General features: G+C 42.7%; 1 protein-coding gene across 1 annotated transcript in view; it reads right to left on the reverse strand.

Annotated features, from left to right (window-relative positions):
• The window catches only part of GPR83 (G protein-coupled receptor 83), an 84,927-nt gene extending 77,218 nt beyond the window's left edge, over window positions 1–7,709 (reverse strand). Inside the window, exons 1-2 of the mRNA XM_069759158.1 lie at window positions 7,646–7,709; window positions 6,867–7,348 (exon numbers count right to left, since the gene is read on the reverse strand). Of these exons, the coding sequence (XP_069615259.1) occupies window positions 6,867–7,253 (387 nt within the window). The 5' untranslated portion in view covers window positions 7,254–7,348; window positions 7,646–7,709. The remainder of the gene's footprint in view (window positions 1–6,866; window positions 7,349–7,645) is intronic.
• Between the last annotated feature and the right edge of the window lie 18,708 nt (window positions 7,710–26,417).

Genomic DNA, 26,417 nt, shown 5'->3' on the forward strand with positions numbered 1-26,417 from the left:
GTTCCAGTTTGGTTTCATCAGACCATAGGACATTCTCCCAAAACTCCTCTGGATCATCCAAATGCTCTCTAGCAAACTTCAGACGGGCCCGGACATGTACTGGCTTAAGCAGTGGGACACGTCTGGCACTGCAGGATCTGAGTCCATGGTGGCATAGTGTGTTACTTATGGTAGGCCTTGTTACATTGGTCCCAGCTCTCTGCAGTTCATTCACTAGGTCCCCCTGCGTGGTTCTGGGATTTTTGCTCACCGTTCTTGTGATCATTCTGACCCCACGGGGTGGGATTTTGCGTGGAGCCCCAGATCGAGGGAGATTATCAGTGGTCTTGTATGTCTTCCATTTTCTAATTATTGCTCCCACTGTTGATTTCTTCACTCCAAGCTGGTTGGCTATTGCAGATTCAGTCTTCCCAGCCTGGTGCAGGGCTACAATTTTGTTTCTGGTGTCCTTTGACAGCTCTTTGGTCTTCACCATAGTGGAGTTTGGAGTCAGACTGTTTGAGGGTGTGCACAGGTGTCTTTTTATACCGATAACAAGTTTAAACAGGTGCCATTACTACAGGTAATGAGTGGAGGAAAGATGAGACTCTTAAAGAAGAAGTTACAGGTCTGTGAGAGCCAGAAATCTTGATTGTTTGTTTCTGACCAAATACTTATTTTCCACCATAATATGCAAATAAATTGCTAAAAAAACAGACAATGTGATTTTCTGGATTTTTTTTTCTCAGTTTGTCTCCCATAGTTGAGGTCTACCTATGATGTAAATTACAGACGCCTCTCATCTTTTTAAGTGGTGGAACTTGCACTATTGCTGACTGACTAAATACTTTTTTGCCCCACTGTACCTGTCATCTCCCCTATATATAGTATATATCTGTGTGTCATCTCCTCCTGTATATAGTATATACCTGTATGTCATCTTCTATATATATAGCATATACCTGTATGTCATCTCCTCCTGTATATAGTATATACCTGTAGGTAATCTGCTCCTGTATATAGTATATACCTGTGTGTCATCTCCTCCTGTATATAGTATATACCTGTATGTCATCTCCTCCTGTATATAGCATGTACCTGTATGTCATCTCCTCCTCTATATAGTATATACCTGTGTGTCATCTCTCCTGTATATAGTATATATCTGTGTGTCATCTCCCCTGTATATAGTATATACCTGTGTGATCCCCTGTATTAGACCTCGTGCACACGTTATTTGCTCAGTATTTTTACCTCAGTATTTGTAAGATAAATTGGCAGCCTGATAAATCCCCAGCCAACAGGAAGCCCTCCCCCCTGGCAGTATATATTAGCTCACACATACACATAATAGACAGGTCATGTGACTGACAGCTGCCGTATTTCCTATATGGTACATTTGTTGCTCTTGTAGTTTGTCTACTTATTAATCAGATTTTTATTTTTGAAGGATAATACCAGACTTGTGTGTGTTTTAGGGCGAGTTTCGTATGTCAAGTTGTGTGTGTTGAGTTGTGTGTGGCAACATGCGTGTAGCAACTTTTTGTGTGTCGAGTTGCATGTGACAGGTTAGTGTAGCAAGTTGTGTGCAGCAAGTTTTGCGCATGGCGAGTTTTGCGCGTGGCGAGTTTTATGTGTGGTGCCTTTTGAGTATATGCAAGTTTTGTGTGAGGCAACTTTTGCATGTGCTGCAAATTTTGTGCATGTGGCAATTTTTCCGCGTGTGCAAGTTTTGCATGTGGCGAGTTTTCCATGAGGTGAGTTTTGCACTTGTGTCGAGTTTTGCGTGAGCTTAGTTTTTGCATGTGGCGAGTTTTGCGCGTGGCGAGTTTTGAGCGGCGACTTTTGTGTTTCGACTTTTATGTGGCGAGGTTGGTGTATGTGTGGTGAAATGTGTGCTGAGGGTGGTATATGTGTTCAAGCACGTGGTAGTGTGTGGTGCATTTTGTGTGTGTGTTCATATCCCCGTGTGTGGTGAGTATCTCATGTCGGGGCCCCACCTTAGCAACTGTACGGTATATACTCTTTTGCGCCATCGCTCTCATTCTTTAAGTCCCCCTTGTTCACATCTGGCAGCTGTCAATTTGCCTCCAACACTTTTCCTTTCACTTTTTTCCCCATTATGTAGATAGGGGCAAAATTGTTTGGTGAATTGGAACACGTGGGGTTAAAATTTCGCCTCTCAATATAGCCTATGACGCTCTCGGGGTCCAGACGTGTGACTGTGCAAAATTTTGTGGCTGTAGCTGCGACGGTGCAGATGCCAATCCCGGACATACACACACACACATTCAGCTTTATATAGTAGATATGGTTGGGGGATAAGAGAAACTCAGAGGGACTCTGATATTGGTCAACAAGTTAGGGGTGAAAAATACTTATCTAGATCCACTTTGATGGCAGCAACCCTCCCTGTGCCACTGGTTGCTGACCCATTGGCTGGACAACTATTACCTCCCCCTTTTCATATTTCTGTCCTATCGGGTGATGAATGTTTTAGGCTTCACTATATAGAACTCACTAGTAACCGCTTCACAGTTTTGCCGAAGTATGGCATGGCCCCAAACGAAGCAATATTATGGAAAGTTCAGTCTCTGCCATGACATTATTTAATGCAAATCAGATAGCAAGTTATAAGAGCGTTGGAGCACAGTAGTAACTTTCTTCTTGGAAAAGATGAAGGCAAAAAGTTGATGCTACTGGCTCGAAATATTATGGGCAGCGCTATCAGATCACATCACACTATCCATGCATGAAATATGCCATGTGGCAGCATTTGGCACCATACATGAGGTTATCATTCATCTCCTTATAAAAGTACATGGGGAATGGGGAAGTCCGGTCCATGTAAAAAAAAAAAAAACACCAATCTAGATGCTGGCTACATTGAGCGTGCATCACCATGTTCATTGTTTTCAAGGAAAGGGGTTCACTTACATAAACTGCAATACCATATGCAGCCCAAAGTCAAGAGAGGCGCTATTGGTAGAAAAAACAACAACTTTGTTCTTAGTTTTAGAGCTTACAGTCCCCCCATTAAAGAGCTTTATTCAGAGGTAAAAGTAGCTACAAAGTGCAGCTCTTTATCAGGAGGACTCATCATGCCTATTCATTACATGGACAGCTTGTTGATTTCAATTATTTCACTGTGTAATACTTAGTTTCTCCTGTGATGGCGCTGCAGGGAAATTTAACAAGGTTCTTCATGGAATATAGTTGATTGCTGAGGGTTCCTGATCTGACAATCAATAACAAACCTTTTATAATCATCAGGAAAATCTTATAATAAAACAAGATTTCCAAAGTGGGCAACTCGTTTAAATATTTATTTCGAATTCTCCTTTAAAGAGAAGACCTGTCACTTGTCATAAATATGTAACTTTGTTTTGCCTGTTGTAAATCCCGCTGTTCTCCTGAATCCGGCGTTGGCTTTCTTTTGTTCCTGCGCCTTTCCGTTCTTGAGATATGGCCTCTCTTCAATGTTTGTAATTCCAGTCATTTTTTTGCCAAAAGGGAGTGGACCTCTTGAAGACGCCCCCAAGGAACAGGTGAGGACCACGCCCTCTTGGCTTCCAAGACTAGATTTATATACAGGAAAGAGGGGGCCATATCTCAGGAATGGAGAGGCTCAGAAAAAAAAGAAAAACATCTCCGGATTCAGGAAAACAGTGGCGTCTACACCTTGTAAAGAAATTACATACGTATGGGAAGTGACCTGTCTGCTTTAAAAGCAATAGTCATGTATTTATTTAGTTTTTCTGTAATTTACCTTTAAAGTTGATTTTTTCTTTACAAATCTAGCAAATAACAAGGCAGGGCACTGCACTTTCTCTGTTGATTAAAATATGAATTCTGCTGTCATTCTGAGACTCCTGGAGTCCTGACCTTCCTTCCCTGTCATGTAGACGGAGCGTCACTGCAAGGGTTACATTTTGATTCACAGCCAGAGGCGAAAACTGTTAGATCGTAGAGTGGATTTCTCTCTGTAGTGACATTAAACCTCCAGAGAAGACAATAATGATTTTTTGGTTACGTTACATTCCCCCCCCCAATTCCAACACTGATGGTCGCTCCTATGTATGTGACCCCCCCAAGATTATTACTACATTCTATCTGTATTGCCAGAATGTTAAGAGTTTTCTATTCAGACTTACACAATAATAGGAAACCTGTCTGATCTGATCAGACGAGTGTCATTGTGAGATTGGCTGCACAGAGACCAAAACGCGTTGTATTCACAGTCACGCAAGCAATCTCAGCATTCCCTAAGGCAGCAGTCTCTCTAACATATGCGCCGGAGTGCAAGGATGAAACTCCTGCTCTGAGAATAGAAAACACTAAAATAGAGCAGAATGATTCAGCAGCATATAAGGAGGAGATGAGCCAGACGATATACATAATACATGCCTAAAAAAGACTGCATGCCAACATAAAGTATAACCAAAACCATAGCACACCATCTCATTTAGCTACCGGAATTCTGTCATTTATACCTGGATTTTTTTGAAAATTTTTATGAAATAAATATCTCACCCGGAAACCATCAGCAAGCTGCAGTTTATGGATCTGTCAGTCCTACTATGTTAATTTCTATTAGTTCTATTGTGAATGGACTGTGGGTTATTAATGGGGTTATCCCTTGGGAATATTTTGTTTTTACTTTATATTTAGCGCTCAAAATTAATTTTTACAATTGGGTTTTATTTAATAAAAACGTTCAACCTTTGGCTTTTACAGGCTCTTTGTGAACCAGAAGGTTCAACTTTGATGTTGTCTGTGGTCATAAATCAGCTGAAAGGGACTCAAAAAAAAGAGACACGTAACAGTGAAATCTACTTCCATCAGATGAGCTCACTGACAGATCCTCAGTCAACTCATTCTGCAGCCAGCAATAGATATTGCAGTTAAGAGGCAAAAGGTGCAACAGTTTTCATGAAAGCCATTTGGAAAAAAAAATAATTTTTAGACCTAAATACCTGCATTTAAAAAAAAAAAAAAAAAAAGTCTAAAAATTATCCCCTTTAAAGAAGTTTTATGACATATTTACCAATAATGAGTGATTGATGGGATTCCCTTTTTTTTCCCGCATAAGACCATTAGACTCATCAATTTTACCATCTGTTCATTCTAAATCAATGGATTTTCCCATGGCAGATCTTAACTAAGTGGGTAAAGCCACTTAAATCTGTGCACCCCTGCCGACTGACTCGTTGACACACACAATAATGGGATGTTAATATTAGGCTTCCAGTGTCCATTTAGATGTTTAGAAATTATGGAGTGAGGTTTTCTTACATACTGAAAACAAGTCAGAATTAACATAAAAGGAGACTAAAATCTGCAAATAACCTTCTTAATAAAACTGGAACTAAGAAAATTAGAAAAATTAAAATAAGACACGGATGCTAATTTTTACACGGGTTGCTGGATGACCAATTTGAATCCAAGGGGGGGTATCGCTTTAAGAGTAGGGATGCTCGGACCACACTGCGATAGTAACAGCTCGGACGTTTTGCTGATGCGGCGTTTAAAGTGTTTCGCAAAATTCCGAGGGGAGAATGAGGGCTCACTGAAGGGTTAAGTGCCAGTGTGATGACCACCGAGCTCTAATCTACGGAATAAATTCCTAATTGGGCACAGACTGACGGACGTATAAATCAGATGGAGATCGGACTGGCCGGCGGCTCTACCCACCCAAACGTGATGACCCAATCTATCACGCTCGTGACGGGAGAGCTGCCGGCCAGTCCGATCTCCATCTGATTTATACGGCCGTCTCACTGCAACCATTTATTCAATTATTGGGAAAGCACAGCTGAGGACATTTTACCTGCAGTCCTATGCAAAAAAAAGTTGAATTTCTTAAAGATCCCACGTGATTTAGAAATTTTTGGTGAAAGGGGCTGGATTTTTCCATTCTGTTACCCCAATGATAAGAATAGACAAGAATGAATAGAGAGTCTACATGAAAAAGTCAGGGTAACCCAGTAATCAGAGACGTCGCTGCTCTCCTGTCTCTAGTGACTGTGAGTTATGGAACTCGGAGAAAGATCACATTAAAGGGATTTCACAGATTTAGAAAACCACTCTACCCCCGGGATGCAGTTTTTGTAAAAAACTAAAAAGAGCTTTACTCACCCTCCCATGGTCCAGTTTCGAGTCTCCGCCGCTGCTCACTGTGTCTGCTCTTGTCAGCAGCACTGACATCACGTCGATAGTGCTGCAGCCAATCAGTGAGCTCAGTGGCTCTTCCCGAGTTGACCGATTGGCTGCAGCCCTAGCGACGAGTCAATAATAAAGACTGGCAGTAGCGGTGGAGGCAATGTGTGGACCTGGGGATGGTGAGTAAAAAATGGTTTATTTGCTTTGCAAGGAAACTGCAGCCAGATTTTTTTTTTTTTTTAAATATAAATTGGTTTCTGGAGGAAAAATTAATGGAAGTAATTATTTATTAATTTAACCCTCTGCTCTTTCTGTCCTAAGAAGTCCAGTGGGCGGTCCTATGGGTGATTGACAACACTCACTATGTAGGTATACAGAGATTGTGTCAATCGTGAGACTCCTACTCTGGATTTACACAGAGAAGGACGCCAGTCTCTGAGTAGGACCGCCCACTGGACTCCTAGGCTCAGGAAGAGCAGCAGTGTAAATGAATAAATGACTAGTTCTACGGAATCTGTTCCCACTTAATTACATATCAATCTATTCAGCTAATTTTTCTCCAAGACACGTTGTTCGCCAATTGGCCGTTTTCTTTTTTTTCTGCAAAACCGAATCCAGTTTATACCCAGAAATGACATGAGAGAGTTGAAGAGGATCCAATATGGCCACCATAGGTGACAATTACCAGTAGATGGTTATGGTACATGGTGGGTTCACGTCCTTACCAGTGTGAAAGGCGTGTTGAGCAGAGTAATGAGAATATCGGCCACGGCCAGGTTGACTATGAACAGGCTGGTGGCCGAATGCATCCGCTTGTTCTTGATGACCACGTGGCAGACCAAGACATTCCCGAAAAGGGAAAAGACGATGATAAAAGAATAGGCCACAATGAGAAGAGCCTTCACCGTAGGGTTTTGCGATTCGGCGCCGTACCTCTTCTTCCCTATTAGTTTCTGCCACTCCTCCGGACTGTAGTTATTCCACGGGAACGAGCCATTGATGTTGGGGATCTGGAAAGATTCCTTCAGGCTGGTGTTGAAGTGGAAACTTTCCGATCTTTTCAATAAGGTGGACAAACCCAACGTAAAAAGCCACACGAGATGAGATTCCATCTCCAATCAAACTTGAGACGGACATGGACAATCTCTTTATCCCACAGAGAGGAGACGTGGAGCCGGACCACAAGCTCCACAATGGATCTTCATGCCTGAGTGGAGAAGTCAATGGGGAATTGTCACACACAATAGCAACAGATGTCCTCAGCATCCAGTGAGCGCTGTCTCCTCCAGCTTCTGTATCCTGGCAAGTCTTCCCAGACTGCACACTTATATGACATCCAGACAGCGGAGGAAAGCACAGCGCTCATTGGGCTGCGGCTCATTGACAAACCTGACGTCCCTCAATACTCCCACTATATCTAGTTATAGACGTTCCTCCTGCGAGTTTGTGATATTAAATGTGAGAAGCATTTAAGAAAATGAAAGAGAAGAATAAAACCTGCAACCTCCGGAGGATCCACATTTCCTTAATGCTGAAGTGCACAAGATGCCCCGATGTCTGCATGCAACAGCAAAATGCATCTACACAGCAGGCATGTGCGAGAATATGGGGCTGACCTGGAAAGATGGATGGATGATAGATAGATAGATAGATAGATAGATAGATAGATAGATATGTGATAGATAGATAGATAGATAGATAATAGATAGATAGATAGATAATAGATAGATAGATAGATAGATAGATAGATAGATAGATAGATAATAGATAGATAGATAATAGATAGATAGATAGATAATAGATAGATAGATAGATAGATAGATAGATAGATAGATAGATAGATAGATAGATAGATATAGATAATAGATAGATAGATAGATAGATAGATAGATAGATAGATAGATAGATAGATAGATAATAGATAGATAGATAGATAATAGATAGATAGATAGATAGATAGATAGATAGATAGATACTAGATAGATAGATAGATAATAGATAGATAGATAGATATGTGATAGATAGATAGATAATAGATAGATAGATACTAGATAGATAGATAGATAGGTAATAGATAGATAGATAGATATGTGATAGATAGATAGATGATAGATAGATAGATAGATAGATAGATAGATAATAGATAGATAGATAATAGATAGATAGATAGATAATAGATAGATAGATAATAGATAGATAGATAGATAGATATGTGATAGATAGATAGATAATAGATAGATAGATAGATATGTGATAGATAGATAATAGATAGATAGATGATAGATAGATAGATAGATAGATAGATAGATAGATAGATAGATAGAAAGATGATAGATAGATAGATAGATAGATAGATAGATATGTGATTGATAGATAGATAGATAGATAGATAGATAGATAGATAGATAGATGATAGATAGATAGATAGATAGATATGTGATAGATAGATAGATAATAGATAGATAGATAGATAGATAGATAGATATGTGATAGATAGATAGATAGATAGATAGATAGATAGATAGATAGATAGATAGATGATAGATAGATAGATAGATAGATAGAAAGATGATAGATAGATAGATAGATAGATAGATAGATAGATAGATAGATAGATAGATAGATAGATATGGGATAGATAGATAGATATGGGATGGATAGATAGATAGATAGATAGATGATAGATTTATAAATAAATAGATAGATGATAGATAGATTTGAGATAGATTGAAAAATAGATAGATAATAGATAAATAAGAGATAGATAGATAGTAGATAGATATGAGATAGATTTATAAATAGATAGATGATAGTTAAATAAGGGCTAGCAAGATAGATCGAGAGATAGATAGAGAGATAAATGGATAGATATAAGATAGATAGATAGATAGATAGATAGATAGATAGATAGATAGATAGATATGGGATAGATAGATAGATAGATGCCTAGATAGATATATAGTAGATAGATACATATGGGATAGATTGATGGATAGATAGATAATAGATGGATAGATAGATACTTTTCCAAAAAAGTTGAGGCAGCACTCCAAATCCAAAGTTATAAAGTGCCCATAGCCCATGTAGCGACATTTCGGTCCTGGGTACAGCCCTTTCTCAAGCCTGTACCCAGGACCGAAACGTCGCCACATGGACTATTAAAAAGCACCTTATAATTTTGGATTTGGTGTGCTGCCTCAACTTTTTTGGAAAAGTACTTACTACGACTGGCATGTACCTGTGAGGCGTCTGCACCATACCTCTTACCTGTGCTGTTTTTTTCTATTTTTTTGGATAGATGGATGGATAGATAGATAGATAGATAGATAGATAGATAGATAGATAGATAGATAGATAGATAGATAGATAGATAGAAAAAGAAAACTCAGCAGCACTCTATAGGAGTCAAAGTATATGCAAACACTGAAAACATTGAATTTAAACTGTATTATTATTCAGTAAGATGAACTTACAAAAGTGATGGTTCTTAGCCCATAAATTGGCCAATTCATGTGTGCCCATCAACCAGGGCAAGGTGACCTCCCTCTGATGGGTTCCTGTTCTATTGTACATACCTCTCTTGAGCTATTAGCCTACAGTTACATGGATAACACATGTCTCTCCCAGGCCATATAATTCAGATGGGTAAGTAGAACTGATATACATCACCTGCTGTCCATGGGAGGAGTGCAGAGTCAGGCTGGAGGCAGTCACACCTCCAATAGTAAAAGATAAAGAAAAAACCTGACCAGCACCTCCTAGGTGTGAACAGGCGCCAGCTGGGATAGCTGCATTATATAGAGAAATGTTTGGAGTATTTGCATATAGTTTGGCTCCTATAGAGTGCTGTTGTGTATTCTTTTTCTAAATAATGCAGCAATTACAGCTGGGATATGGGATAGACCAATACGGTCACTACAGAGATAGAGCATTACTTTCAGTTAACACTGGTTGGTTAACCTTATCCTGCATCTTCAGGGGTGCTGCAGCAGAAGTATTGAGCGGCCCTTGCTCTCCCTCAGATCACAGGTGAGGGGCAGCGCTGGATATGATACAAGCTGGGTCATAAGTGAAGAATGAACCTATAGACAATAAAAGAGTAATGCCAAAAACAGAAAATCATTTTGCTCCCAGTGAAGGTAATGTCATAAATGGTCTGAATCAGATCAGAACAGCAGGAGACTGTGACCTGACCACTCATAGTCATAGGGTGATGTCTGTCAGAACAAATACCGGCCGTATTACTCAAAAAACATTGTTCAATTGTTATAAACAAACGACTACAGTAAATCAAGTCTGAAGTTCAAGACACGACTACCAGCATAGTGACATAAGGGCGCGGCATAAGAAGAAAGAACATCCACATGGATCATAAGCAGCAATGTAAATTCCAAGGGACATCGCAAATATATATCCACGGCTGGGCGTGGCTATGTAGCCGAAGGAAGCAGACGCACCATAAGAGAGCTCCTGGTATCCTGCAGTGATCCTGTTATCCGGACCCCTTTTACACGCCGGCATTGGACTGATATAAGGTCCCTCTGGACTCAGGAAGGTGCTTGGCTGCTGAGAGCGCTGTGGAGAGGTACAGAGGAAGGCTGTGTTCGGCGGAGCCGGCGGGAGCACAGGGCCTGGAGTGAAGCGGCGGCCATTTTCCAGGTGCGCGCTCTGAAGATACAGAGCAGCGCCGGCTTCTATCAGTGCCGGGGCTTCCCCTGCGCTTTAGAGATCTCCCGGGGAGCGCACTGTGGACGGCTGGATCTCTGTGTGCCAGACGGGGGGACCTGTGAGGCGGCACTGACATTGCGGCGCCCCAACTATAAGCGCGCTCTCTGACAGAGGAGAGGCGGCGCGAAGAGCCACATTTGCAGCGCCACTGAGGAGGTGAGCACGCATCCTGATTCTCCTTTATTGAGGGGACAAGCAGTGAGTGCCCTGAAAGACTGGGCCCTGCACTCCCCTGTCTGAGAAACATCTATCTCACTGGTGCTTGTCATTTGGAGGGTTTGGCACCCCTCCCCTCTGCTGCTACTGTTGGTGCTGTGGGCTCCCCCCTCTCTGGGCAGACTGGACATACCTTACACTCCTGGAGTTGTCTAACCTCATATATATATAGCTCCCCGTGGGCTCTGCTACTTCTGACCTTGTAAGGAGATCTTGGTGCTGCTCCGCAGCACAATCTGGGCTGTTCTTCTACCCCCTTATCCTTGTCAACTATGCAGCATACTAAGGGGTCAGGAGTGGCTGATAAACTTAAAAAATTTGTCAGGGAGGACCCATCAGAGGGTGGTCGGACCCTCCGCGGTAATGCCTCACAAGTGCAACGTAAAGGCCGTTCTTCTGATAGTAATGAGGAAGGGGAACAAGAGGAGTTAACCCTTAAACAGGCTTCTGAACAACTAATGCAAGCCATATCTTTAACTAGATCCTCCCTCACTGAAAAAATTGAAGATGTACACACTGAGGTGGGCCGCCTAAGGCACGACATGCAAACTATGGGAGGACGCATTACAGAGGTGGAGACGAGAGTGTCACAGGTGGAAGATACCATTGCCCCCATGGAGACTAAATTGACAAAAGTGGCTGGCTCTATAAATGCTTGGAAACAGAAAGCGGATGATCTAGAGAATAGACTGCGTCGGAATAATATCCGAATTATTGGTCTACCAGAGCGATCAGAGGGTCAACAACCGGAAGAATTTCTGGAGGACTGGCTTAAAACTTCCTTGGGAGGCGAATTCTCCTCAACCTTTTCCGTGGAAAGGGCTCATAGGGTCCCTACGAGGCCCCTCCCTCCCGGAACTCCGCCAAGGCCCTTTCTGGCTCGCCTTCTTAATTGCAAGGATAGAGATACCATTCTACGATTGGCGCGGCAGAGGAGCCCTATCAAATTTCATAACTCCACGATTTTGATTTTTCCGGATTTCTCGATGGAGCTTCAGAAACAACGAGCACGCTTCATGGAAATCAAAAAACAACTGAGAGACCAGAATATCATTTACTCCATGATTTATCCAGCTCGTCTGCGGGTTGTTCATGAGGGATCTTCTATATTCTTCACTGATCCGGAAGAGGCAACTGAATGGCTACGGGTCCATAAGACTTCCAATGCAAAAAACTCCTAATGTACGGGTGCGGGTATATGCATAATAGAGCTCTCTATGTGGATGTCTGACATAACAACGATACTGGACGCTGAGTTTGGCGAGAGTATCCCCGAATTTGTTTACTAACGGGAGTACGAGACTATACTCCTACAATGTTTGTTTTTTGCATTGTTCTTTTTTCCATGTTTTTTTATGTTTGTTTAATCTGTTCTATAGGTAGAATTCGCCATCAATGGTCCTCTCTCCCGTCGCGTGTTGCCCCTGGGCCTTACCTGGACAGCAATCCCTTTTTTCGTATTTTGTTATATTTTAATACGTGAATATGGGGTCTGAATTGATATGTATGACCTGGAATGTACGCGGTATTAAGTCTCCCCGGAAAAAAATTAAGGTATTTTCTCTGATCAAACGCTGCCGTCCACATATAGTGGCACTAGTGGAGACACACCTGACTAGAGACACAGCTCGGTATATGCAAAAACCATGGGTACAATGGTCCATACACGCGTTTCACACTAGCTACTCAAGGGGGGTCTCACTCTTGATCCATAGGGACGTCAGGTGGGAGGTGAAAGAGGCCAGGAGAGACTCTGAGGGCCGATTCGTTTTTGTTCATGCATTAATTAACTCTAGAGAGTACGTCATACTGTGTCTTTATAACCCTCCTCCAGCTAATATATCTATACTCAGAAAGGCGTTGAGCTTTGCCCTGAACTTCCCGGACGCGAATGTTATATGTATGGGAGATTTTAATCTAGTTATGGATGGCGCCCTGGATAGATTGAGACTGGGTGAAGGGATGGCTGGGGGTTCAACCTCCCGGGCTCCATCCCAGCTGGCTCTGTTTATGGAGGGGAGTGGATGGTTGGATATATGGAGAATGCGTCACCCTGGGGTGAAAGGTTTTACCTGTCATTCATCTACCAGAAGCGCTCTTTCCCGCCTAGATTACATATTTGTATCGGTGGAGCTAGCAACATGGGTAGATAGCATTGAACATGGTAATAGGGGAATATCTGACCATAGCCCAGTAATCCTTAGACTTAACTATGGGCAATCCAGGAAAAGCATCACCTGGAAACTGAACCCATTCTGGCTTAAATTATTTGACTCTGAGGACAGAACAGTAGATCAGTTGAAATGCTTCATTTCGTCTAATTCGGGATTCCAGGGTACCAACATATTTTGGGATGCCCTTAAGGCATATTTAAGAGGGTGCCTATCGTCTACAATATCTCACATTAAAAAGGTAACTTCGAGGGAGGATGATGAGATGGAACAACGACTAAAAGACTCAGAGTCTGCATATGTATCTAACCCAACTAATGGTAATAAGCTTGAGTGGCAAACCTCCCAGAGATTATATAACCAATACATAGACACTAAATCCAAACGTAAACTATTTTTTACCCGCCAATCCTATTTTGAAATGGGAAACCAGGCTAGCAAATTTTTAGCTTTTCTAGTACGACAGCATAATGTATCCAATACTATATTGCAAATCCGAACATCAGATGGTTTATTAGTATCCTCAACAGAGGAGATACTTCATTGTTTCCATAACTATTACGAGTCATTGTACACATCTAAATGTGATTTTGATATTTTGGAAAATTTAGATTATTTATCAGATGTGACATTCCCTGTATTAGATCCAGCTCAACGTGCCTTTATGGACGCTGAGTTCACTTTGGAGGAGGTTGATCAGGCCTTGACAGATATGGCCTCAGGGAAGGCCCCTGGTCCAGACGGGTTCCCCATTGAATTATATAGGAAATACCGTGATATCCTAGCGCCACTTTTGTTGAAGGTGTTTCGGGGGATGTGGGAGGAGGGTTGTATGCCAGACACCTTTTATGAGGCAAATATCATTATACTCAAAAAGGAGGGGAAAGACTCCCTGGAATGTGGATCCTATCGCCCAATATCACTGCTTAATGTTGATTACAAGATCTTCACTAAAATTTTGGCCACTAGGTTGAACTCGATTATATTAAATCTCATACATCCAGACCAGACGGGCTTCATGCCAGGCAAAAATACATCTATTAATATTAGACGTGTCCAATCCATAGTCCAATATAGCTCACTGGTGCCAGATAACTCTTGGGCACTGGCATCGCTTGATGCGGCCAAGGCCTTTGATTCTCTTGAATGGCCCTTTTTAATAGCATGTTTGAGGAAATACGGCTTAAATTCTTAAAGTGGGTTGGACTGCTATATATGAAACCTAGAGCCCGTATAATTATAAATGGTTCCATTTCTGAACCCTTCTCTTTATATAGAGGAACACGACAAGGTTGCCCCCTTTCCCCGGCCCTCTTTGCCCTGGCAATAGAGGCATTGGCAATACGAATAAGGTCCTCATCTGTCATTAAGGGTATTCCTATAGCTGGCCGTGTGGACACCATTGGCTTATATGCGGATGATATGGTGATATTCATGGATCAAGTGGAAGAAACGCTGCCGCGGGTAATCGCTACCATAGATATTTTTAGTAGATATTCAGGCCTATATATAAACTGGGACAAATCCGCGTTAATGCCCCTTTCCCATTCTCCAATACTCGGTCTTGGGGCTCTCTCCCCCCTTCCTGTTGTACCCAGTTTTAAATATTTAGGTATATACATCTCTCAGTGTAGTAGATTCGACTTGCAACTTAATATACTCCCACTGTTAGAATTAGTTAAAGCGAAATTTGCGACTTGGAGTAAACTCCCATTATCCGTGGCTGGACGCATTAATTTAATTAAAATGATTTTACTTCCCAAGTTCAATTACTGCCTCCAACATAGTGCTGTGCTGATACCCAGGTCCTTTTTTGCAGCGCTGAATTCCCAACTTACTACATTTATATGGGGGAAATCTAGGCCCAAACTTAAGATATCCACACTACAGAGACCCAAGCAAGGGGGAGGAGCGGCGCTTCCAGATTTTTATTTGTATTATCTGGCCGGTCAGGTCAGAGCTCTCAATAGGTGGATGCCCAATAATCGCCTTCCCAACTCAGAAAATCACTTACTTCACTCGGTCCAAGCTGACTGCCCACTAAATTTTTTGGAGGCGGAAAAAACTGGTGCCCCTAGATTGCTACCCTTGCTCCGTCTGGCGCGTTCAGTCTGGAGACAAATTAAAAAAATTATAGGATTTGTAGATATTATAGCAGAGATGCCCTTGTGGAATAATAGCTATTTCTCTACTTTATTGAATCACCCGTCAACTGGTTTTTGGATAGAACGTGGGGTCTCCTCAATAGGTGATCTGTATAATGGGGGGAGCTTCGCGTCTTTTGAACAATTGCAAAATAAATATGAGATACCGCGGTCTCAGTTTTTTCGATACCTACAGCTAAGGTCAGCTATTCAATCATATTTGAGGCTTATGGGTACAGGTCGCGCTATATCTTCTTTGCCCTTGATAGGGATCCTTAAATCGCAGGGCCCTCAGGGTCTTATCTCCTCCCTATACACATATTTGCTATCTTCGGGGTCTACAGTCACCGTCAATTCTGTTAAAGGAAAATGGAGTGAACTGCTTTCTAACTTGCATGAGGAGGAATGGGAGGACATCCTCGAATCCCCGATTAAAGTATCTCCGTCAGTTAATAACAGGATGACTCAGTTGTATATTATACATCAATCATATCTAACCCCGACGCGACTTTGTAGGATGGGTCGGTTTCAAACGACAGAATGTATGCGGTGTCACTCACTAGATGCGGACTTTATTCATATGATATGGAGGTGTCCTATTATCCTGCGCTATTGGAAAGAGGTGACATCACTGTTAACATCACTGCTGCTGATCCCTATTCCTCTGGACCCATTAGTTTGTATATTTGGAGTGTGGGAGGAGGAGACCTGGGACCATTATATTGGTACTTTCTTGCGGGAGGTGCTCTTTTTCGCACGTAAGGTACTAGCGCTGAGGTGGATGGGAAATTCCTGCCCTTCTGTGAGAGCTTGGATTGACCTGGTTAATTCTGTTATCCCATATGAACGTACGCTATATCGGAACAGGGGCTGTCCGGGAAAATTTGATAAGATTTGGGGTCAATGGAACTCTTCTCATCTCACCCTATAGATGTGGTCGGGGGCAGCGCGTGGGGGTTGGGCACAGGGATATATGGCGAATTAGTTAGTAATTAGAGTAGAAGTAGTCCTAATTCGAGAGTTTTAGTTTCACAGGTTTTCTCTTTCTTTACTTATGTAATATATATGTATTATGTATGTTACAGATGGTTAACAAATACATCATAACATTGGTTAAGAGTAATAAGTACCTTTTATTTCATGCTTAACACTGTACACTTGATAGTACTATAAGTCATGTTCAATGTGTCCAACATACATTGTTTGTAACGCAATTTATTTTGTTGTTAATAAACGAATTTAAAAAAAAATATATATATCCACTAAACAATTCATAAATGCAAAATACAGCAATAAGCTACAAATAAAGTAAAGAACAAAGACTTGAATAGATTCAGGATTATATGATAGACCAAAACAAGACCGAAATATCACAATATTATTAGTACATCCAAATAATAGAACGTATCAGCATATAGATGTAAACACATATAGAAATACTAGATGGTGGCCCGATTCTAACGCATCGGGTATTCTAGAATATGCATGTCCACGTAGTATATTGCCCAGTCATGTAGTATATTGCCCAGCGATGTAGTATATTAGCCACGTAGTATATTGCCCAGTCACGTAGTATATTGCCCAGTCACGTAGTATATTGTCCAGCTACGTAGTATATTGCCCAGCCACGTAGTATATTGCCCAGTCACGTAGTATATTGCCCAGCCACGTAGTATATTGCCCAGACACGTAGTATATTGCCCAGTCACGTATTAAATTGCCCAGCCATGTAGTATATTGCCCAGTCACGTAGTATATTGCCCAGTCACGTAGTATATTGCCCAGCTACGTAGTATATTGCCCAGTCACGTATTAAATTGCCCAGCCATGTAGTATATTGCCCAGCCATGTAGTATATTGCCCAGTCACGTAGTATATTGCCCAGCCACATAGTATATTGCCCAGCGATGTAGTATATTGCCCAGTCACGTAGTATATTGCCCAGCGACATAGTAAATTGCCCAGTCACGTAGTAAATTGCCCAGTCACGTAGTATATTGCCCAGCCACGTAGTATATTGCCCAGCCACGCAGTATATTGCCCAGTCACATAGTATATTGCCCAGCAGGATGTTTGGATGTGCAGGTCAGGTTTTTGAAATGTATTCTTTAGCCTTCTGATCGTGCACTCCCTGCCTCCTAGCCACAGGTGTTTTAATTATAGTAGGTCCAATACCCCTCCACAGAGAGAGAGAATTTGAGTCCAAGAAGAGGTTTCACATGTACCCATTCAGATGGAGACGTTTATTCTCGGCGAGGTAGGTCAAGCGTAGGACCTCGTATAAGAGAGATGCCGTAAAGTGGCTACGAGGTACACATAAATATGGCCATTTTTATGCGCTAAAAGCTCTCATTTTTCATATTTCTAGTGCAGTAATGCAGTTCAAATTTCGTGTTTTCAAGTTTGCATGTTTTGGCGCTGCAGTGTGCTGCCCTTTTTACTTAACTATATACGAGTTTGCGACTCTGGGTTCAGCACCTGTTCACACTCAGTCTATGTTTGGATGTGCAGGTCAGGTTTTTGAAATGTATTCTTTAGCCTTCTGATCGTGCACTCCCCGCCTCCTAGCCACAGGTGTTTTAATTATAGTAGGTCCAATACCCCTCCACAGAGAGAGAGAATTTGAGTCCAAGAAGAGGTTTCACATGTACCCATTCAGATGGAGACGTTTATTCTCAGCGAGGTAGGTCAAGCGTAGGACCTCGTATAAGAGAGATGCCGTAAAGTGGCTACGGGGTACACATAAATATGGCCATTTTTATGCGCTAAAAGCTCTCATTTTTCATATTTCTAGTGCAGTAATGCAGTTCAAATTTCGTGTTTTCAAGTTTGCATGTTTTGGCGCTGCAGTGTGCTGCCCTTTTTACTTAACTATATACGAGTTGGCGACTCTGGGTTCAGCACCTGTTCACACTCAGTCTATGTTTGGATGTGCAGGTCAGGTTTTTGAAATGCAATACTGTATAATGACCCCACGTGATGCTCAATACTGTATAATGGCCACACATGATGCTCAATACTGTATAATGACCCCACATGATGCTCAATACTGTATAATGGCCCCACATGATGCTCAATACTGTATAATGACCCCACATGATGCTCAATACTGTATAATGGCCACACATGATGCTCCATACTGTATAATGGCCACACACGATGCTCCATACTGTATAATGGCCCCACATGATGCTCAATACTGTATAATGACCCCACGTGATGCTCAATACTGTATAATGGCCCCACATGATGCTCAATACTGTATAATGACCCCACATGATGCTCAATACTGTATAATGACCGCACATGATGCTCCATACTGTATAATGACCGCACAGTGCTCCATACTGTATAATATCCGCACATGATGCTCCATACTGTATAATGACCGTACATGATGCTCCATACTGTATAATGGCCACACATGATGCTCCATACTGTATAATGGCCCCACATGATGCTCAATACTGTATAAAGACCCCACGTGATGCTCAATACTGTATAATGACCCCACATGATGCACAATACTGTATAATAACCGCACATGATGCTCCATACTGTATAATGACCGCACAGTGCTCCATACTGTATAGTATCCGCACATGATGCTCCATACTGTATAATGACCGTACATGATGCTCCATACTGTATAATGGCCACACATGATGCTCCATACTGTATAATGGCCACACATGATGCTCAATACTGTATAATGGCCACACATGATGCTCCATACTGTATAATGGCCCCACATGATGATCCATACTGTATAATGGCCCCACATGATGCTCCATACTGTATAATGGCCACACATGATGCTCCATACTGTATAATTGCCACACATAGTGCTCCATACTCTATAATGGTCCCACATGATGATCCATACTGTATAATGGCCCCACATGATGCTCAATACTGTATAATGACCCCACATGATGCTCAATACTGTATAATGGCCCCACATGATGCTCAATACTATATAATGACCCCACATGATGCTCAATACTGTATAATGGCCACACATGATGCTCCATACTGTATAGTGACTGCACATGATGCTCCATACTGTATAATGACCGCACATGATGCTCAATACTGTATAATGGCCACACATGATGCTCTATACTGTATAATGACCACACATGATGCTCCATACTGTATAGTGACTGCACATGATGCTCCATACTGTATAATAGCCGCACATGATGCTACATACTGTATAATGACCGCACATGAGGCTCCATACTTTATAATGACTGCACATGAGGCTCCATACTGTATAATGACTGCACATGATGCTCCATACTGTATAATGACAGCACATGATGCTCCATACTGTATAATGACAGCACATGATGCTCCATACTGTATAATGGCCACACATGATGCTCTATACAGTATATTGGCCGCACATGATAATGGCCACACATAGCTACTCCTACACACGCGGCTGCGCTCTGTAAACTTTGCATACACGGCTCCGCTCCGTACACATGGCTCCACTCCATACATCTCATACACACACGGCTCCGCTCCGTACACATTCAGCTCCGCTCCATACACCTCATACACGGCTCTGCTCCATACACCTCATACACACACGGCTCTGCTCCATACATCTCGTACACACGGCACTACTCCGTACACCTCATACACACACCGCTCCGCTCCATACACATTGCACACACTGCTCCGCATACCTTGCACACACACAGCTCCGCTGCGTACACCTCATACACATACGGCTCCTCTCCATACATCTCGTACACACACGGCGCTACTCCGTACACCTCATACACACGTGGCTGTGCTCCGTACACCTCATCCACACGCGGCTGTGCTCCGTACACCTCGTACACACGCGGCAGTGCTCCGTACACCTCGTACACACACGTGGCTGTGCTCCGTACACCTCATACACACGCGGCTGTGCTCCGTACACCTCGTACACACGCGGCTGTGCTCCGTACACCTCGTACACACGGCTCCGCTCCGTACACCTCGTACACACGTGGCAGTGCTCCGTACACCTCGTACACACGCGGCTGTGCTCCGTACACTTCGTACACACGCGGCTGTGCTCCGTACACCTCGTACACACGACTCCACTCCGTACACCTTTCACATGCTGCTCCGCTCCGTACACCTTGTACACATGCGGCTGTGCTCCGTACACCTCATACACACGCGGCTGTGCTCCGTACACCTCGTACACACGGCTCCGTTCCGTACACCTCGTACACACGCGGCTGTGCTCCGTACACCTCGTACACATGGCTCCGTACACCTCTTACACACGACTCCACTCCGTACACCTTGTACACATGCGGCTGTGCTCCGTACACCTTGTACACACGACTCAGCTCCGTACACCTCGTACACACGCGGCTGCGCTCCGTACACCTCGTACACACGCGGCTGTGCTCCGTACACCTCTAACACACGCGGCTGTGCTCCGTACACCTCGTACACATGGCTCCGTACACCTCTTACACACGACTCCGCTCCGTACACCTCGTACACACGGCTGTGCTCCGTACACCTTGTACACACGCGGCTCTGCTCCGTACACCTCGTACACACGCGGCTGTGCTCCATACACCTCGTACACACGCGGCTGTGCTCCGTACACCTCGTACACACGCGGCTGTGCTCCGTACACCTTGTACACACGACTCCGCTCCATACACCTTTCACACGCTGCTCTGATCCATACACCTCGTACACACACGACTCTGCTACATCCACCCTGTAAACACCTCCTGACCTCACACATATGCTGCCTTACCCTCCTCCGGCGCCATGGCAACCAGCTAAGTCCTGTACACGGAGGTCCTCCTCCCGATCATGTGACCCCTGACTCCGCCCATCCTGTGACCTCATCACAGGTTCTGTGCACAGAGCAGCCATTATGTGGTGTGCTGCTGTGCGGGCCTGGTGCAGGGACTCGGAGCTCTCAGCTGACCTGCTGATACACGCACCTCCCAACCAATGCGGGCCCCCTCTCTCTGCCCACCGGGTCCGGGGGCACACAAATGCCGGCGGGCATTCAGACAATTAGTGGAGGGTCAATCTGTGCGGTAGTCCAGGGCCCCCCCAGACCACTGGGGCCTGGGCTACCGCCCATATTGACCCTCTGATAATCCGCCCCTGGTCCCAGACATATGCCAGACGTTCATTCAGCTTTGTGTGGTTTATTTCTAAGTGCCTACTGTTGTGCTTGTTGTTCTTTTGTTGCCTCACCTTGGACCTCCTTCTGACCATCCATTTGTTTAACCCCTATGTTCTGATACGCTTTTGTCTCTTCCGTCTATTTATGACGTACCCTCCTGGCTTTTGACCTTATACTCCTTATATCCCAACTTATGGTTTGTCCATGAGAAATGACTCAGCGTCACAAAGATATAATGATTATAGTAATGAAAAAGAGCTAATAGTGATAACACCAACACATGTAAAAGAAAAATAAAAGGTGTAAGAGTGCATAATCCATTAGTGGGCTTTAAATGCCTTTTATATTCATTTAATCTGCCCTTTCTCATTCCCAGCTTTTTTGTTCTCTTGTTCTTTTGTTTTACTTCACAAAAGTAAATTGCAGCAAAAGCTAATTTCAATATACAGTGCCTTGAGAAAGTATTCTTCTCCCTGGAACTTTTCAACCTTTTCCCACATATCATGCTTCAAACATAAAGATACCAAATGTAAATTTTTGGTAAAGAATCAACAAAACACCAGTATACAGGCAAAGATGCTTACCTGTTCAAGGCCTCCAACAATTGCACTAACCAGGGTGCAGCGGACCAAAGTTAAGATGGCAAATACACAGGTGCAATAATACCGATAATGCAGCCACCCTACAATGAGGAATTGGCCGCTTGGTGCACCTGTGCAAACAAATAGTCTGTATGTGGCGTGTTCACACAGGAATGCAAAGTATATGGCTCAAAGCCTATTAATGACGCCATATAGCGGGCTTACCATAATGCATCCTGTGCGAACAGAGGCCACAGTGTACAGAGCCATCTAGGGCCCAGCCGCACCCTGGAAAAAATATACAGTACAGCAAAAACATAACAATGTATGCAAGGTATTGGTCGATATTATGGCCACAATATTTAAGCTGCCAACCCACGTCAAGGGTCCTTACATATTGGCAGTCCTAATCTAAAAAAACACCATAAGAGGAAAGACCTCCACTATTCTAAACAAAAAAACACCAGTATACAGGCAAAGATGCTTACCTGTTCAAGGCCTCCAACAATTGCACTAACCAGGGTGCAGCGGACCCAAGTTAAGATGGCAAATACACAGGTGCAATAATACCGATAATACCTTTTTGTTTGCACAGGTGCACCAAGCGGCCAATTCCTCATTGTAGGGTGGCTGCATTATCGGTATTATTGCACCTGTGTATTTGCCATCTTAACTTGGGTCCGCTGCACCCTGGTTAGTGCAATTGTTGGAGGCCTTGAACAGGTAAGCATCTTTGCCTGTATACTGGTGTTTTTTTGTTTAGAATAGTGGAGGTCTTTCCGCTTATGGTGTTTTTTTAAAGAATCAACAACAAGTGGAACACAATTGTGAAGTTGAATGAAATTTAATGGTTATTTTAAATTTTTTTGTAAATTCAAAAACTGAAAAGTGGGGCGTGCAATATTATTCAGCCCCTCTACTTTCAGTGCAGCAAACTTACTCCAGAAGTTCATTGTGGATCTCTGAATGATCCAATGTTGTCCTAAATGCCTAATGATGATAAATATAATCCACCTGTGTGTAATCAAGTCTCCGTATAATTGCACCTGCTCTGTTATAGTCTCAGGGTTGTTTGAAGCACAGAGAGCACCATGAAGACCAAGGAACAAAACAGACAGGTCCGTGATACTGTTGTGAAGAAGTTTAAAGCCGGATTTGGATACAAAATGATTTCCAAACCTTTAAACATCCCAAGGAGCACTGTGCAAGCGATCATATTGAAATGGAAGGATTATCACACCGCTGCTTAATCGACCAAAACCCGGCCGTCCCTCTAAACTTTCATCTCAAACAAGGAGAAGACTGATCAGAGGTGCAGCCAAGAGGCCCATGATCGCTCTAAATGAACTGGAGAGATCTACAGCTGAGGTGGGACAGTCTGTCCATAGGACAACAATCTGTCGCACTGCACAAATCTGGCCTTTATGGAAGAGTGGCAAGAAGAAAGCCATTTCTCAAAGATATCCATAAAAAGTGTCATTTAAAGTTTCCAACAACAAGCCACCTGGGAGACACACCAAACAGGAAGAAGGTTCTCTGTTCAAATGTGACCAAAATCAAACTTTTTGGCAACAATCACCCTGAACACACCATCCCCACTGTCAAACATGGTGGTGGCAGCATCAATGGTTTGGGCCTGCTTTTCCTCAGAAGGGACAGGGAAGATGGTTAAAATTGATGGGAAGATGGATGGAGCCAAATACAGGACCATTCTTGAAGAAAACCTGTTTGAGTCTGCAAAAGACCTGAGACTGGGACGGAGATTTGTCTTCCAACAAGACAATGATCACAAACATAAAGCAAAATCTACAATGGAATGCTTCACAAATAAACGTATCCAGGTGTTAGAATGGCCAAGTCAAATTCCAGACCTCAATCCAATCGAGAATCTGTGGAAAAAGCTGAAAACTGTTGTTCACAAACTTCACAATTGCGTTCCACTTGTTGTTGATTCTTCACCAAAAATTTACATTTGGTATCTTTATGTTTGAAGCAGGATATGTGGAAAAAGGTTGAAAAGTTCCAGGGAGCCGAATACTTTTGCAAGGCACTGTAATAGTGATATTTCCTTGATGATCTGTAGTACTATGTACTTATATTTGTTTATATATATATGCTCCATTATTTGGAGACACTAATAAAATATAGACCTGGACAAAGTTGTTGTAGCTCTTCTGTTAAAGAAAGAAAAAAACACTGTAATAACTTGAAACTGACCAAAATAATTTTCAATGTAAATTTACATAATATCAAATAATGGGAATCAGACTTTGCATTTTTGCTTCCGAATTTTGTTTCAACAAATTAAAAGAAAACAAACTTATGATACTAGCCCGGTCAAAAATTATGGTTCCCTTAACTTAACCCCTGAACCCCCAAGGGTGGTTTGCATGTTGATGACCGGGCCAATTTTTACAAATCTGACCACTGTCCCTTTATGAGGTTATAACTCTGGAACGCTTCAACGGATCCCAGTGATTCTGACACTGTTTTCTCGTGACATACTGTACATGTTGTTGTAAAATTTCTTTGACATTACTTGCGTTTATTTGTGAAAAAACACGAAATTTGGTGAAAATTTCAAACTTTGTATTTTCATGCCCTTAAATTACAGAGATATGTCACACAAAATACTTAATAAGTAACATTTCCCACATGTCTACTTTACATCAGCACAATTTTGAAACCAATTTTTTTTTGTTAGGGAGTTATAAGGGTTAAAAGTTGACCAGCAATTTCTCATTTTTACAACACCATTTTTTTAGGGACAGCATCACATTTGAAGTCAACTTTGAGGGGTCTATATGATAGAAAATACCCAAGTGTGACACCATTCTAAAAACTGCACCCCTGAAGGTGCTCAAAATCACATTCAAGAAGTTTATTAACTCTTCAGGTTTTTCACAGGAATTTTTGGAATGTTTAAAAAAAAAATTAACATTTAACTTTTTTCGCAAAAAATTAATTCAGATCCAATTTCTTTTATTTTACCAAGGGTAACAGGAGAAATTGGACCCAAAAGTTGTTGTACAATTTGTCCTGAGTACGCAGATACCCCATATGTGGGGGTAAACTCCTGTTTGGGTGCATGGCAGAGCTCGAAAGGGAAGGAGCGCCGTTTGACTTTTCAATGCAAAATTGGCTGGAATTGAAATAGGACGCCATGTCGCGTTTGGAGAGCCCCTGATGTGCATAAACATTGAAACCCCCCACAAGTGACACCATTTTGGAAAATAGACCCCCTAAGGAACTTAGATGTGTTGTGAGAACTTTGGACCCCCAAGTATTTCACTACAGTTTATAACACAGAGCCGTGAAAATAAAAAATCCTTTTTTTTCCACAAAAATGATTTTTTTAGCCCCCAGTTTTGCATTTTTGCAATGGTAACTGGAGAATTTGGACTCCAAAAGTTATTGTACAATTTGTCCTGAGTACGCTGATACCCCAAGCGTGGGGGGAACCACCGTTTGGGTGCATGGCAGAGCTCGGAAAAGAAGGAGCGCCGTTTGGAATGCATACTTAGATGGAATGGTCTGCGGGCATCATGTTGCATTTGCAGAGCCCCTGATGTACCTAAACAGTAGAAACCACCTACAAGTAACCTCATATTGGAAACTAGACGCCCTAAGGAACTTAACTAGATGGGTGATTATATTCCTATTAGGTATATACTCACCCTTGGACGCGCCCTGCTTCTTTCCGGCAGCCTTCCTTCCTAAGAATCAGCGCTTGAAGGACCTTCGGTGATGTCGCGGCTTGTGATTGGTCGTGCGAGCGGTCACATGGGCGGTCTCGCGACCAATCACAAGCCGCGACGTCATCTAAGGCCCTTCACGCGCTGATTCTAAGGAAGGAAGGCTGCCGGTTAGTACCAGGGCGCGTCTGAGGGTGAGTATAGCAATATTTTTTATTTTAATTCTTTATTTTACACTTAAATATGGATTCCGATACTGATTTCCGATATTGCAAACATATCGGAACTCGGTATCGGAATTCCGATACCAGATTCAGAAGATCGCCGACCTCATGGCCGACCCCACAAGGCGTCGGGTCGGGTTTCATGAAACCCGACTTTGCCAAAAGTCGGCGACTTCTGAAAATGGCCGACCCGTTTCACTCAACCCTAGTCTAAACAGTGGAAACTCCCCATTTCTAACTCCAACCCTAACCCCAACACACCCCTAACCCTAATCCCAACCATAACCCTAACCACACCCTTAACCCAAACATGCCCCTAGCCCTAACCACACCCTTAACCCCAAC

The sequence above is a fragment of the Ranitomeya imitator genome, chromosome 3 (genome assembly GCF_032444005.1).
Source record: "Ranitomeya imitator isolate aRanImi1 chromosome 3, aRanImi1.pri, whole genome shotgun sequence".
Lineage (NCBI taxonomy): Eukaryota > Metazoa > Chordata > Amphibia > Anura > Dendrobatidae > Ranitomeya > Ranitomeya imitator.